At 42.9% G+C, this 14,122-nt stretch overlaps 2 protein-coding genes across 4 annotated transcripts in view; both read right to left on the bottom strand.

Annotated features, from left to right (window-relative positions):
* Positions 1-1,721, bottom strand: part of diaph1 (diaphanous related formin 1) — a 78,977-nt gene extending 77,256 nt beyond the window's left edge. For all 3 annotated transcript variants that reach the window (XM_029511964.1, XM_029511965.1, XM_029511966.1), the window contains exon 1: positions 952-1,721. In XM_029511964.1, coding sequence (XP_029367824.1) covers positions 952-1,050 — 99 coding nt within the window. In that variant the 5' untranslated portion in view covers positions 1,051-1,721. The remainder of the gene's footprint in view (positions 1-951) is intronic.
* Positions 1,722-4,132: 2,411 nt separating this feature from the next.
* Positions 4,133-6,091, bottom strand: smim32 (small integral membrane protein 32). The gene is made up of 2 exons (XM_029512952.1): positions 5,609-6,091; positions 4,133-5,301 (listed from the first exon to the last, which is right to left on the bottom strand). Exons 1-2 carry the CDS (start codon positions 5,669-5,671, stop codon positions 4,939-4,941), a joined length of 426 nt encoding a protein of 141 aa, XP_029368812.1. The 5' UTR covers positions 5,672-6,091; the 3' UTR covers positions 4,133-4,938.
* Positions 6,092-14,122: the final 8,031 nt, after the last annotated feature.

Raw genomic sequence — 14,122 nt, 5'->3', positions numbered from 1 at the left:
TTGTCATTGAGATCAGCTAAGAAAAACCACCGGCAACCTCCAGTGCCCACTGCTTGGCATAGGTGCTACACACAAAAGCCTTAGCAAACTGTTCAGAATGCAACAGTGTGAAAGAAGAGTTTGTGTTCATTCCTATCAACAAAATATGATGCACGCGACCATTTAAACAGAAGGAATACTGACAGGATAAAGAGTGTGAACACTTTGCATGAATGTGTGTACACCCATGTGTTTGAGCTGTCTAAATTGTGGCCAGATGTGTCTTCTCTGGTTACCACTAGTCTGTTTGTACAATATCGGTTTTCACTTGTTGCTAGACATGGCCATGCGGTTAAGTTACACAAGTTTGCTCTGGCTGATGACAGAAATCAATAAAAGTGACTACCTCTTGCTCTGCTCCCACCAAAACAGAATCACACTTGACCCTGTGATGAAGTCCCCATGACAAATTTCCGAGTTTATTTATTCATTTATCCTGTTCAAATATGTAGTCAAATTTAGAATAATCCAAGATATGCAAAAGAAATAAGCGGCAACTAAGTCGTTAGAGAAAAGACAACGTTGCTTTTTCACAGAATGTGCGAAATAAAAAACACCTCACAGTCAATCGTGTGTTGACTTGTTTCAATGTGTCAGGTTTGCACAATTTGCAGTGCGTTTTCACTGCGTAAGCCTTCAAAGTCCGGGGCAAGCTACTTCCTCATACAGGCCACTTAGTTTAACTTAAATTGTGAATTACAACATTTCAGACTCTACTGACAGCTGGTGAACAGCTTCGGGGTCTGAATGTAATTACAGGTATGGAGGGCGTTTGGTGCTTCGTGGATTCACTCGAAACACGAGAGGGAGAAAATGACACCCTCTGTCGTGTCAGGTAAAAAAAAAAAAAAAAAAAAACCTGAGTGCCTGCGTACCCAAACATCACAGAAGTACAGCTGATGGGATACTCACGAATTTCTTTTTCCCGTCTCCATCCTCGTAGCTCTTCTTTGATTTCTTGTCCTTCTTGGGACCAGCAGCTGAGGCAGCGCTGCCAGACTGTGGATCCATGTTTTTAAAAGTTAATCCGTCTCCTTGAATTGGAAGTCAAATTGAAGCAGTGTGGCGGCAATCTCCTCCCTCTAAACACAAAGAAAAGGGTTTCATCCGACGGCGTTGCCTTGCTCGCCCTGGGCCTACCCCACTTCCTCTACCCTAAACTTAACTAGCCACAATTAGCAAAGCGCTGCTAATGATTTGGTAGAAAGCCAGCTGCACCGGACGAGCCCGTCGCTGCTGCGCCGTCTGTCCGTGTCACCGAAGGAGGGAAATTCAAAGCTCAGCCCCGAGCCTCGGGCCGAAAAGTGCAAAAAAAAAAAAATATCTGTTGCGCCAATTAAGTACAAACTAGGACGCCACCTCAGTAGTAGCCGGTTTTATCACAATGAGGCGCTTTAACGAGGTGGATTTTAAGTGCCGAAAGTATGGAGAGCTAACGTTAGCTGTGGCTAACCTAGCCTCTCCGCTGCTGGAGGTAAATTCTCCGTCAGTCAGAAAAAGAAGAAATCAACCCCGCTTCGCTGCCTAAAACACCGGAGGCGAGTCGACTCTACGGGTGAGTCGGGTCGACGGTGTCTCCCAAGTTAGTCCCCATGGCTGCCATAAGTTTGTTTAACTCTTCCTTTGTTAAGTTGTGACAGCGGAGAAGCGGCCCTTCCTGTTTCACTGACAGTCCGCTCGGGGCCGGTCAGAGGCGGGAGGAGGAGCCTGAGCTCCGCTGCTTCACCTGGCAGGATTTAACCGATGGCCCGGGTCCAGGTCCAGAGAGCACCGGATCTGTGACAGACCCGCAGGCCGACGCGATGGAAATCCGTCAGGTGTCAGACAGTGTTAAATGTGAACAACGATCGCTGTTCGTTAGTTTTCAGGGCATCACTACACCCTATGTGTACTCAAAGAGCCCGGGGAATGATGCTGACGAACAATGTGGACTATTTGATGATTATTGCGTCATGAAACAGAATCCAAAATGAATGAGGAGATGATGGAACAGATGTAGAGCGTATTTATAGACCTTCAATTAAAATTTGATTTGGGCATTGTAGTAGAAAAACTCACCACCAGCAGGCAGTCCAGACCAGCTACTCGCCGGCCTGCTGCCTCATAGCAGGCTTCTGGTATTGGATGACCATATGCATTCAGCAGACTGCCAGACAGACCTCTATCACAGAAGCTTGTGTGAATCAGGAACCTCGATACACGGAAGTTTAACCAGTGACACATTTTTAGATTTTACAGTTCAGCATTACATCAAATTCCATACACACATTTAGTGCAAACATTAGCCCAAGACACCTGCGGAGTTTGTTTTGGTATGATTTGCATGGGGGATTAAAATACAGTAAGCATAGTCTAATGCATGAAACGATAATTACCATGTTAGAAAAAGCTCCTCTCTTTGTATTAGAAAGGCTACCTCTTCCTTTACCTCAATTTCTACAAATTCACCGACGGATCTTATGTCATGCTGTATATGTGAAGAGGAATCTTGGTAATGGGGCAAATTTAAGGATTGAATTCACTAGGATACAATGTATCATGAAACTTCCTCATTAAACTAACAATACCAGCAGTATTGGTCAGTAACGAGTTATTACAATTGCCAAACAGTAATATAAATTACAGTTATTGAATTTGTTTGCTGCATGTCTTTTGTGATGAACCTGCGAATCTGCGGAGATTTCATGAGCTTGAGGTCAAAATCAGGTCTTGAGACGCTGACGTCATCTCGCTAGCCGCCAACAGTGCCGACAGGCGTGGGAACTTTCTTTAGTGCCAGGCTAAAATAAAATAAAGAAAAAAGCATAGCATAGCCTGGTGTACGCTCACTTGTTTGAATAGTCTTCACGTTTTAGCGAAATTAGCTGTCAACACTAAGTCAGTGGTCTGTTTAACATTAGGCCCCTTTTCTACAAACCATCGTTTTGTTGCAGACCCATAGCTTCGCCTCGGCTTCTTTGTGCCAAAATATTTTAAGAAAATGTTAATTTACATTAAATATATATTGTCTTTCTTCAGGAGGGGTAGGCAAGTTAAAATAAAGTAATTGTTAATTTTCTTAAGTAATAAGTAAAGTAGCTTCATTACTCTTTTAGGAGTAATAAATAACTAGTAACTAGTGTTTCAGAGTAACCTGACCAACACTGAATATCAGTGATGCTGCTTAATTCCTGTCCTCAAGCAGGTGCAACTGTTTTGTCAAACTGGTGATTTAGTAAGCCTCCTGTGCTGTTGTGACACTGTGCCACTAAAATAATAACTCGAGCTGTGGCGCCACCAGAAGGTTAAAATATAAACTGCAGGTAAAATGCATGGACATAAATCCAGTCAACACTAGGTTTAACCTGTTTGATGTTCATGTTCATTTATAGTCACCAAATAACCCAGACATGCATGTGGGAGGAAGCCAGCGACCGGGAGGGGGGATATGCAAGCTGCACACAGAGGGGCCCCAGGACCAGGAGTCAGACCCACAATCTCCTTCCTGTAAAGTCTTGTGTTGTTCTTTGAAACTTTTCCTTGCATTTAAAATGTGACTGGAAATGATGGTGTGAAAAAGAATGCTATAATATGGACAAGGCAGCAGTCAGCAAATGAGTGAGCGAAGAAGCCACAGAGTTGGGTCATTGTTAGCAAAATGCCATACGAATAACACCATTTAGTTTTTCAGTCAGTGTCACTTATCACAGATTCAACACCTCACCCCCCCTGCAACAATCCCCACTCGATCATTTCAAGGCAAAGTGTCCACTGTTTGAAATGCATTGTTTTTCTGACACAACCCTGTGCACAGACACACAAGCACTGGCACAGGATTACAGAGATAGCCTGATCTATCTGTCTTGGTATGTGAGGAATGTTTTCCAACAACAGGACCAGAGAGGATTTTCACATCACCAGTGGCACTGAAACAATAGTTTGATTTATCGCAAAGGTCTCGTCATACAGACTCATGGCTTCATTCTGCCTCGGCACTACAAATAATGATAGATAGGTTAATTCAAGAGAAAGAGCAGAATAAGTCCAGCAGACCCATGGCTCTCCCATAAATACACCTCCGGACTTATTCAAGGCTTAACAATTTGTTCTTAAACATCTGCAGCATCATCATCATCTGCATGGTCATTCATGCATTAGTGGATGAACAAAAGGACTGTCACTTCAAAGTACATTTAAATACCTTTAGTCTGTCATTTAATTGATTTTACAATGGACAAAAGAGTGGAAATTGTATGCAGATTCCATCGTTTCACAAGACAGGACGTTTAAGTTATAATCATACAAAATATATTATATACAAACCCTTTCTTTGTTGACATAAATCACTTTTCCTTGAATAATAATAATAAAAACAAAAAAACACCACACATATTATCTTACCCGGGCCAGCGTGAAATTCAATGAATTTGGACCCAAACTGCAGGTCAAATTAGTCACCAACTAGATGAATTAATACAGGCTTTGGAAGAAGAACTAAACAAGTTTTTATTAATGCTGGGAGAAAGCTGTGTTGCAGTGTAAGATGGGTTATTTCATAATTCATTCACGAATTACCGGAAAATCTAAGTCACTCATCTAATCACACTCGGTGTTATCTCTCCATTTGTCCCAGGCACAACACCACTTATCTCCCGAAACGTCCCCGGTGGTCTGAGGATGGAGTTTTACTTTTCAAGTGAAAATGTAGGCAACATTTGGCAAAACTAATGATGTTAGTTCTTGTTGTTGATTCCAGTCTACTTAGACCACCAGCCGTGTCCAAAACAACTAATAAAGGCAACTTCATGTGTCCGCTAGTATTTGCATAAGCAGTCCAAAGGAGAACAGTTCGTCCCTAATCCCCAAAGGAGTCTACCTACAGAGTCCATTGTCCTGGAGGTTTGTCCTGCCAGTCCAGTCCTACTTGTAGGAGGACCGGGCCTCTCTCAGAGACCTGTCATACGGCATGGAGGCGAAGAAAGAGTTCCGAAGCTGGCAGTTGATGAAGAACACAATGAGCAGCACCAACAGGAAGAGCAGCAGGCACATGACTATGTAGGTGATCAGGTCCGGTTTGTGCATCACGCCCTCCCGGAGCCCTCCTCCGCCTCGCCCCGTGGTGGGTCTCAGAAGAGCCGCCACGCTCACCGAGCCTCCGTTGGAGGTGTTCAGGGAAGAGGGAGCATGCGTGGAGGAATGGGCCATGAGCACCAGACCGAAATCTGGGGTGTCGGTGGAGTTGAGGAGGATCTGCCTCAGCATGGCGTCCTGCGAGCTCCCCGGCTGCAGGATGAAAAGACACGGAGCAGATTATACAGCCTTCGCACCCTGTACAACCTATTTCTGATGCCCCACCGCGATTAAATAATCAGCTGTGGCAAATTTAGGAAAGACTTTCCAAAACTGAAATCCAATGTTGTCACTGTCAGTAAATCAGACTCCTTAACATTTGACAAGGTCACTAAATAAGCTGCATCCTGGTGAAAACACCTTAAACAAACTAAAGCTCGATTATTTAAAACAGCACAGGACTGCTGCTTTACTGTAGAAACGAACCAAATCGCATTGTTAAGTTCTGGAAATCACTCACTTCCGTGTGCGCTGCGAAGAGTTCCGCAGGTGAGCTGGAAAAGACCAAATCCCAGCTCCGCATTCCTCGGCGTCCCCGGCTCTGTCCGCCGCGCTGTGGTGGAGCGGCGGCTCGGTGGCTTCCAGCAGGCTGTGACTCAGAGCGGGGTCGAGGGCGAAGCGTCTGCCGTCACATCAGCTAGAACAGGTTGGATCCATGTGTCGGCAGAGATCAGGTTCCAGGAAAAGCGACCGCACCGACGTGTGCGCCGTTTAAATCCAAACTGCTTTATATGCGAGGCTTCTGTGGGGACGTCCAAATGACTAAGAGCCGTCAGAGGAGCTGAAGTTGAACTGCATCGCTGAGGCGCACATCAGTCTCTGCGCGTCGTGGTGCGCAGCTAGGTCGCCTTTGCTTGTGCGTACAGGACGCAGAGGAAGGGCACTGGTGAATTTCCAACCCTTTGCTGGGTTTTATATCCGCTACAGGGTCGATGTGTGCTGGATAAATGATACCAAAGCATTGCCTGTGTGCAGTTGTCGAAAATTGAAGATTCGGATATTTATTTGTCAGGCGCAAACGCCGCCTACAAGTGCACTGGCAGCGAGATGAATTGAAATGGGACAAAAGGAGGGATTTAGCAGAAAGCGCAGCAGCACACTGGGTCGCCTGCAGCCCACCTCCATCGCCCTGGGATGTGTGTGTGTGTGTGTGTGTGTGTGTGTGTGTGTGTGTGAGAGAGAGAGAGATAGATCGAGCTGGCGACAGACTATTGTAGCTCCGGAGTGGGAAGGAGATTCGTTACTAGAAGGAGTAGAAGGAGTCACAATTATATCTCTCTCTATCTGTCTCACCCCCCCCCCCCCCCCCCCCCTCTCTTCCTCATCAATCTAGCTATCTATCCCCTTAAACCAAAGTAATGGAAGAAGTTGAGCCATGGCCATGTGGGGAATGTCTCACACTGGGGTAAGGAAGGAGAGTGTAAGGCTGGTGAGTGTGTGTAAGAATCATGGGGATGATTGAATCTTAGAGAGGGTGTACCAAGCAGATTCTTAGTGCCTGGCTATGCTCCTTCCATTTATTATTGTAACACCAACAATGCTGCCCTTTCCCATGTGGCCTGATGTGTGTGTGTGTGTGTGTGTGTGTGTGTGTGTGAAAAAAGAAGGTGCTGAAGATGAAGATTTGAAGCCGTTTCGGTGGTTCTTCAACCATCAGTATGCGTATAGAGTGTTAGACCCTAAAAGCTCTGCTGATCTGTTTCATATTCATCTGCACCTGTTCTGTCATTATCAGAATGGCTGCCAGGCATACAGAGCAAGGACAGAGGGTCACACACACACACACACACACACACACACACACACACACACACTACACCACACCGTAAATACTGTAAACCCCCTCCAAACTACAGAAAACTTTGGTAAGACGCACACAGACACAAGCAGATAATATGAAGTTTGAGGCAAGCTTGTCTACAGATAACTACACAAATAGCTAACAATGACTTGATGTCCGCAACAACTCTTTGTATTGAAGAGTAAAGAGGATTACAATGGACCAGAATTTGGCAGAATGTACATGTCACATGGGAAATCTAAATACAGCCCAAATCCCTGTTTACATATGTGGTGGGACAGCAATAATTGTGACGACTAAGCAGATTACTGTTTATTATTGCTTTTTGGATGGGGCAGCTTTGCTTCTCTGAGACAAATTAGACACACACACACACACACACATAAAGGAAAGCTGACCCATTTCGCCAAATTCTGTGTGAGTGCCTTCGAGTGTTGATCGGAGTTGTACTGTAATTGCAAAACTCCACTCTGAAGTTGGTGTTTCTCTTAAACTAGGCATTATGGTCAAGCAATGTGGTTTAGCTGAAAGGAGAGGACGATGGGGAGGGAGTAAGGTTGAGATATACAAATAAATATATTTGTTGATCAATACATCGTTTTGTCAGACATTTTTCATTAGCTGTAAGCCATGAGAGTGGAATTTTGATTAAGAGGGATGAATTGTAATTCTCCACCAATACAGACTTCATTAAGGAGCTCAGCTGAGTCCCCCTCAACGTCCCAGACTGTCAGGCACTGAACAAAACAACGACCTCTTTGAAAGCATTGTGCACATGTTCTTCCTCTGTGTCATCCATGCACACACCAACAGAGGCACAATGCAGAGTCGCTGTTTACTCTTGGAGTCATTGCCATTCTAATTCCTTTGTGCCTCTTTTCCATTTCTGTTTGGTCTGTTTCTCTCACCTCTCTTTGCACGTTTTTTTTTTTTTTTTTCTTACCTTCTCCTCCTACTCACGCTCTCCACCACACTCTATAGCTCCTTCTGCTTCTTAATCCATAAAAAGTGGGGGAACGATAACTCACCCATGAAGCGCCATGAATTAAAACAGAGAACAACAAAACTAAAAGTTTGGGGATTCTTTTTCTGATTTCAATAAATTTGTTTTACAAGAAGGAAATGGATGGACGGTCAACCTACCAGTCACACTGGTCTCTAATTTACACACACACACACACACACACACAACACACAGAGGGATAAATAAAACACATAACCTAAGCAGTCCAACTCTGCTAAGCCTAAACTAGCTAACTGGAGAACTGGGTCTGCTCAGGGGCTGTTATGTTATTATTCTTAATTTTCATTTATTTCCATGGGGGAAGGATCAAAATTTAGAAAATCTTCCCTTAAAGCTTTTCGCCACTGTTTCACATCATTAACTTTCAGTTGCCTCAAATTAAGCCATGTCAAGCAAGGGTAAAGAAAAGAGCACTAATGAAAAAGCACTGGTACTCACAGCAGTGCTTTTCTCAGCTGGCACTTTTTATTCCTTTGAGATTCAATTTCTGAAATCTACTGAGTTTTGTTTATTTTTGCTTCATGAAACAGTAATATTGTTTTGTTGCTTCCCTCAGCAAGGGCTCCTCAATGTAGTTGAGTCACTTGAAGCACAAGCAAGAACACAGCAGCCACCAAAATATATTGCCTACAGAGTCTATCTGTTTCTGCTTTTCTCAGTTTTACTCCAGACTGTCTCATAAAACCAATAATATCAGAGCCCCAAATTGTTAATGCTCAATAATTCCATAATACTAAACAATAAAACCTCTCACACACAAACACGCTATCACAGTGAAGTGAAACATCCAGACAGACTGTCTAGACTAAAACACAGCAGCAGTTGATGTGTGCAATCCTGCATATATACACACAAACACGTGTAGACAGTCACACAGCACAGATAATAAGATCACTAATGGCAACACAAGCAGACAGGACTTTATCTCAGATGTCAATACAGTTCCATTTTCTCTCTGACTGATTTCAAACAAAAATGTTAAACAAACAAAAAATGTGCCACCAAAATTTCTTCCCTCTCTCCTTTTTTTTGGTGCTTGTATTCATTTTCTGTGAACAGTTTCAGCTTTAAAATAGGAAAATAAGATTTAGTCCTGTCAGCACATCAAACCCCCAATGGGGGAAGGAAGGAATCAAATGAGAGGCATTTGCTTTCCTCCAGAGTGAAAATGACGAATGGATACTTAAAATGTATGTATCTCTGAAACACACACAGAACCTATGGCCACATGGTATACTCTTATATTTTGACTTCACAAAGAATTTTACTGTGTACATAGTGTAGAATCAGATGTCAGTGCAGGTCAAGTGGCCTCTTAGCTCAATGACAAATGCGATCTTGAGAACTGTAAACAAACACCAAGAGGGCAGTAGAGATGTGTGTTCCTCGGTTTCCTTTGCCTTCATCTGAGTTTAAACCACCAACTCTGGTGTGGTTGTGTTCAGAACAAGTGAAGGGTGTTTTAGGAGGGGAAGGCTCCAGAAAAAAATGACTCTCGCCTAAATTTGGGGATGTCCCTGGTCAAGTAACTGGAGTAATATTCCACCAAGAAGCCTCTGGTTACGCAAAACACTCAGATGTGTGGTGGAAGATAAGAGGAATGGGCAGGTAAAGGCGCTAAAGGAAAGTAAGCAGATCAAGAAATAAAATAATTATATAAAAAAAAAAAAAAAAACTGTGTTCCGTACAAGACAAGTGTGTGTGTGTATAAACTGAGTCTGGACAGCATGGTGAGACAGAAACAGCTAATTATTCAATGCGTCTTGGCTCTTGCATAACTGGGGTCCCATGCAGCAGTGATTCAGACAAAACTAGTGACATGGAGAGGAAGAGCCCAACAAACACACAAAACATGAGAAGAAAAGAAGTGGAAACAGGGAACAAAAGCAATGTGGAGATGGAACAAAACAAACAGCAGGCTTGACAAAGATGAAGAAACAAAAAGAAAATAGAAGGGTGCATGTGTGAGAGGAGGCGAAGGTGAAAAAAAAAAAAAAAAAAAAAATCACAAATCCAAGCCAGAGCAGAAGAAAGACAAAGAAAGGCAAAGTGAGTCAGAAGATAGATGGTGGTGCTGCAGCTATGGCCGGCCCATAAAAGGGAAACTATGTTGTAGGTACATAAATATACTGAGGGGAAATGTTGCTGTATATAACGAGCAGCAGTGCTTCGTGTTATAAACATAACTTCCTCTCTACGTCTCACTCAGTCTTCTCTCATACTCACACACAGCTCTTACGAAGAGTGAATGAGATTGTGTTTGCTACCCAGGAAGTGCTGCAAAGCATTCCATATCTATTACTCACTGCTGTCAGTAGTAATCAGAAAAGTGAGCTTTACAAAGCACACTGAGGATGAAAATGGTGATAGTACTGTAGCAAAGGGCCAAATGCTATTAAAATGATGATGATGACATACTGAGTCATGCATGTAATGGGTTTTGGAAGAGGCCTGCGTACTGCCTACTTTGGACTTCCATATTAAAAGGAGCTAAAGGTACACCCTCTTGGACATGATTTCAGGATAATTCGTTCAATAAGATTTTTTTTCCCCCCTAAAATTGATGTTGTCATAAGAGAGATTCAAATATTCATGGCAATTGCACTCCAGTTAGAGTGCTCCAATTATAATCTTAAAGTTGTCATAGATGAGTGCTACCCAGGATCATTCAAAAGCAGGAAATTCTCCCTTTGTCCGAAATTTAGTAGTAAAATATCTTCGCAGGGTTTGGGCAGTACACAGCCCAAGCCAGGTATTCTTATTTCTAAAAGAATTTAGATAAGTTGAATTTGGTCCAACAGCAGGTCAATGACCAATTTTTACACACAGAAGCATCGAACGTCCTCACAATGAGGCTTTAACGTGCTTAGTAAACTCCAGTCAAAAATGAAACATAGTGCTGAAGTTTTGAAACTCAGACAGGACAAACTACATTATAAAATCTGTTACAATACAGAAAACAGCAGTATCGTGACAGCCGGGATGACGAAGACGAATCCCATGTGCAGTACTTGCGCTGAGTGCAGACTCAGGGCTGCCTATACTCTCATTTCTTAGTGCAGCAGTTCACTCACTTCGGGGGCCGGTTGAGTCACCTGGAAGGGTTGTCAGGGAGTTGTCATATCAGTCCATCCATCCATCTCGAATCAGTGCGCTGCAGTTTTGAAGAATTGTGAAACACTCTACAAGACTTTCCTTCTGATAGACCCCCCCCCCCCCCCCGATGTGTCTTTCCATCACCACTCCATCAGCCAACTGACTGTTCTAGAAATTAGATATTGACGTTCCACCAATAAAAAAATAGCCTCTGAACTATGGTTGCCTAATTTTTTAACTGGATGTATGTCAGTGAAACAAGCTACATGATTTTCTTATGGCTCTATTAAAGGATTTAGTGATTAATGGCTATGATTATAAGATGTGACAGCTTCATGGTCCACAGTTGTCCCTTGGTTTGTTGCAGAGGATTGTCTTGATGAGGCCTTCTCAATAGGACGTTCTTCAAATGGGATGCTACAATGTCAGACTGAGACAGCTTAAGGGTCTTGACGGGGTGATCGAAGCGTTGGCTTGAGTCTGTATCTTTGTGTGGCTGTGTGCAAAATGATGACTGACACATTCTGGTCTTTGAATTTCTGGTCTGCAAGAGGGATTTAGAGCTTAAGACATCTTTGATGTCAATGCATCCATTCACACGTGAGAATAAACTTTTGTTTGTTTGTGTAAGAGTAAGTTGGCGTTCATTTTTTGAACGTAAGTGTTTATGACAGACAAACTGCTGTGTGAGTGAGCATGCTCATGTGAGTATTCACGCTCGAGTGCATGATGTGTGTGGATTTTTGGCAGAGGGTGATACAGCCCACCCACAAGAGCTTTCAAGCCACTAATAATACAGAAGGAAGCTGCCATGTATGTATATGTTTAGACAAGCAAGTAAGAATATTTTATATATGTGTGCATGATGCTACATTTGTTTCCTCGGGGGGCTTCCAGGCAGTAGGCGGGCGGCGCATTGGAAAGTCTAATCTCTCCTCTGAATCCCTAGAATTCCTGTTTTTCAGGAGGTCATTCGTTCACTGTCCTGCCAGGAGAGACAGAAACAGAAGAGGACAAACGCAGGAGGTGAGAGGGTTGTGGAGAGCACGAGCTTCAAGGGGAGCAGAGAAGAGGGCTGCAAACATTTCCTTGCCTTAGGCCTCTGGGACAAATTACACCAGAGAGGGGATGTTAGTTATACTGTGTAGCTCTACAAAACACACACAAGTTTTCATTGTCTTCTGTCTAAGCAAGTCTGCTCACAATCTATACACAACTGATCATGCACAGATACACATATATATATAACATTTTTATCTGTTGATAAGACAGACAGAGCTGAGAAAATACACACCCACAGTGGCAGAGTGTTACTGAGTTACACCCTGAAGGACAAAACTCATCAAAAGTCGAGAGAAAGAGAAAGAAAAGAAATCAGATAATACAATTTCCTGTTAACTTCTGGTAACGCATGTCCTTCGGACGGACTTTGTTGCTATGGTGATTGGCTTGTGAGGGTGTCTGAACTGATGTTTACGTGTATGTGCGTGTTGTGCAGCACTTCTTGGGCCTTGACAATGTTTGGGAGTTTCTGTTTGATTGGTCTGCATATGAAGTGCACCAATGAATGATGCGGGGAGAGAGGAAGAAACAGGAAGCAGAGATGTGACAAAGCTGGGCCTGTGAACATTTGATCTAGAAATAAACTCATCACGAAGTGAGGCTGTGGCTGATAAATTTATTATCTAATATCTGTTAATGAAGATGGTAATAATCTGTCATTCTTGCCCAACTGAAATTCGTGCGGAGTGTAACTTAAGGGTGTCAAATGTACATCATCAGTACTCACTCAAGGGAGAAACAGTCCATAGTTCAACCAGTTACAGGGTCATATTGCATGATTGCATCATTTGTGTCACGAGAGGCCATCAACTTAGGAGCCTGCCAATTGAGGAATTGTGAACAAGACAAGTCATATTCAGCATTCCTGCCCTTTCAAATCACACTTTCACACACTTCACACATCAACTAGTGTTGCCTGAAACAACCAATGTCCTTACAGAGATCATTAAAGCTTTTCAGACTGATTGACTAGTTGACGCTTATTATTCATTCATTCATCTTCGACTGCGTATCTGTTTCCAAGTTGCGGCCTAAAACATGACCATGTAAGGCATGTTTTTGTGATAACTTAACAGAGTTAGTTGGGAATTGTGGTATGGCAGACGAGACAGTAAAAAGAAAGAAGAAACAATGCAGGGGGTTCAGTGACAGTAGTGAATGGATGGTATGGAGTAGCCACTCTGATTAACATCATAAACGCATGCTGGAATGCTGTTTATGGTGCTGCGCTGAAGGGCAGCGTTCAGGATGTCACTGACACAATAGGTGTGCTGCTGAGGTCAAACCACACAGGTGCTTGGCTCAGCTGTGTACAGAAATCCACTTGCAGGAAAGTCATTTCTAAACTGCTCAATAACACATAGTTTGGATTAGACCTAACACATTCCAAGTACAAACAAGTGTTGGTGCACAATCAGTGGCAATTTTCTTTTATGTATTGTAAACTTGGTGTAATTTGACTGATTATAAGTAATAGTGTGTAATTCTATATAACCATAACCATATAAGCCATAAAATCTATAACAGACTACAAATATAAAACGATATATATACCATATACTACAATATAAAAGCTTCTTGTCGTATATGCCTGTATGAACATAGTAATGTGGATGAATGTGCATTACTGCACATTTCTAATAGGATAAAATGTATGTTATCTGTGCATACCGGCGTGTGTGGATGTATGCTGTCTGGATATTCCCGGATGCCCAAACATATATTTCAGGAGCTTTTGTTCTGAGTGTGTACGTGTGTGCGCATACCTTTGTCAATGTGCAAAGCAATGCTGCAGCCCCATGTTTGGTTTTGCTTCAGTGCCAGTCATCAACTGCGGGCAACTGATCAGCACAAATGTTACCGTCTCATTGAAATTCATCAAAGTCGGCACAAACAAACAAAACACTCCAGTGATTAAACAGCTGGTTTAGATATTCCTCTCTTTAATTCAAGGATCAAAAATATGACAATATACAGTACAAGATTTTGTT

The sequence above is a fragment of the Echeneis naucrates genome, chromosome 10, assembly GCF_900963305.1.
Source record: "Echeneis naucrates chromosome 10, fEcheNa1.1, whole genome shotgun sequence".
Classification (NCBI taxonomy): domain Eukaryota; kingdom Metazoa; phylum Chordata; class Actinopteri; order Carangiformes; family Echeneidae; genus Echeneis; species Echeneis naucrates.
This window is presented reverse-complemented; position numbering and strand designations above follow the sequence as displayed.

Excerpts from the sequence above, each read along its gene's own strand:
- smim32 (XM_029512952.1), bottom strand. The coding sequence starts at position 5,671 with ATGCGGAGCTGGGATTTGGTCTTTTCCAGCTCACCTGCGGAACTCTTC. Across the intron at positions 5,302-5,608 it reads TCTTCGCAGCGCACACGGAA|CCGGGGAGCTCGCAGGACGC; the intron begins GTGAGTGATTTC and ends TTCATCCTGCAG.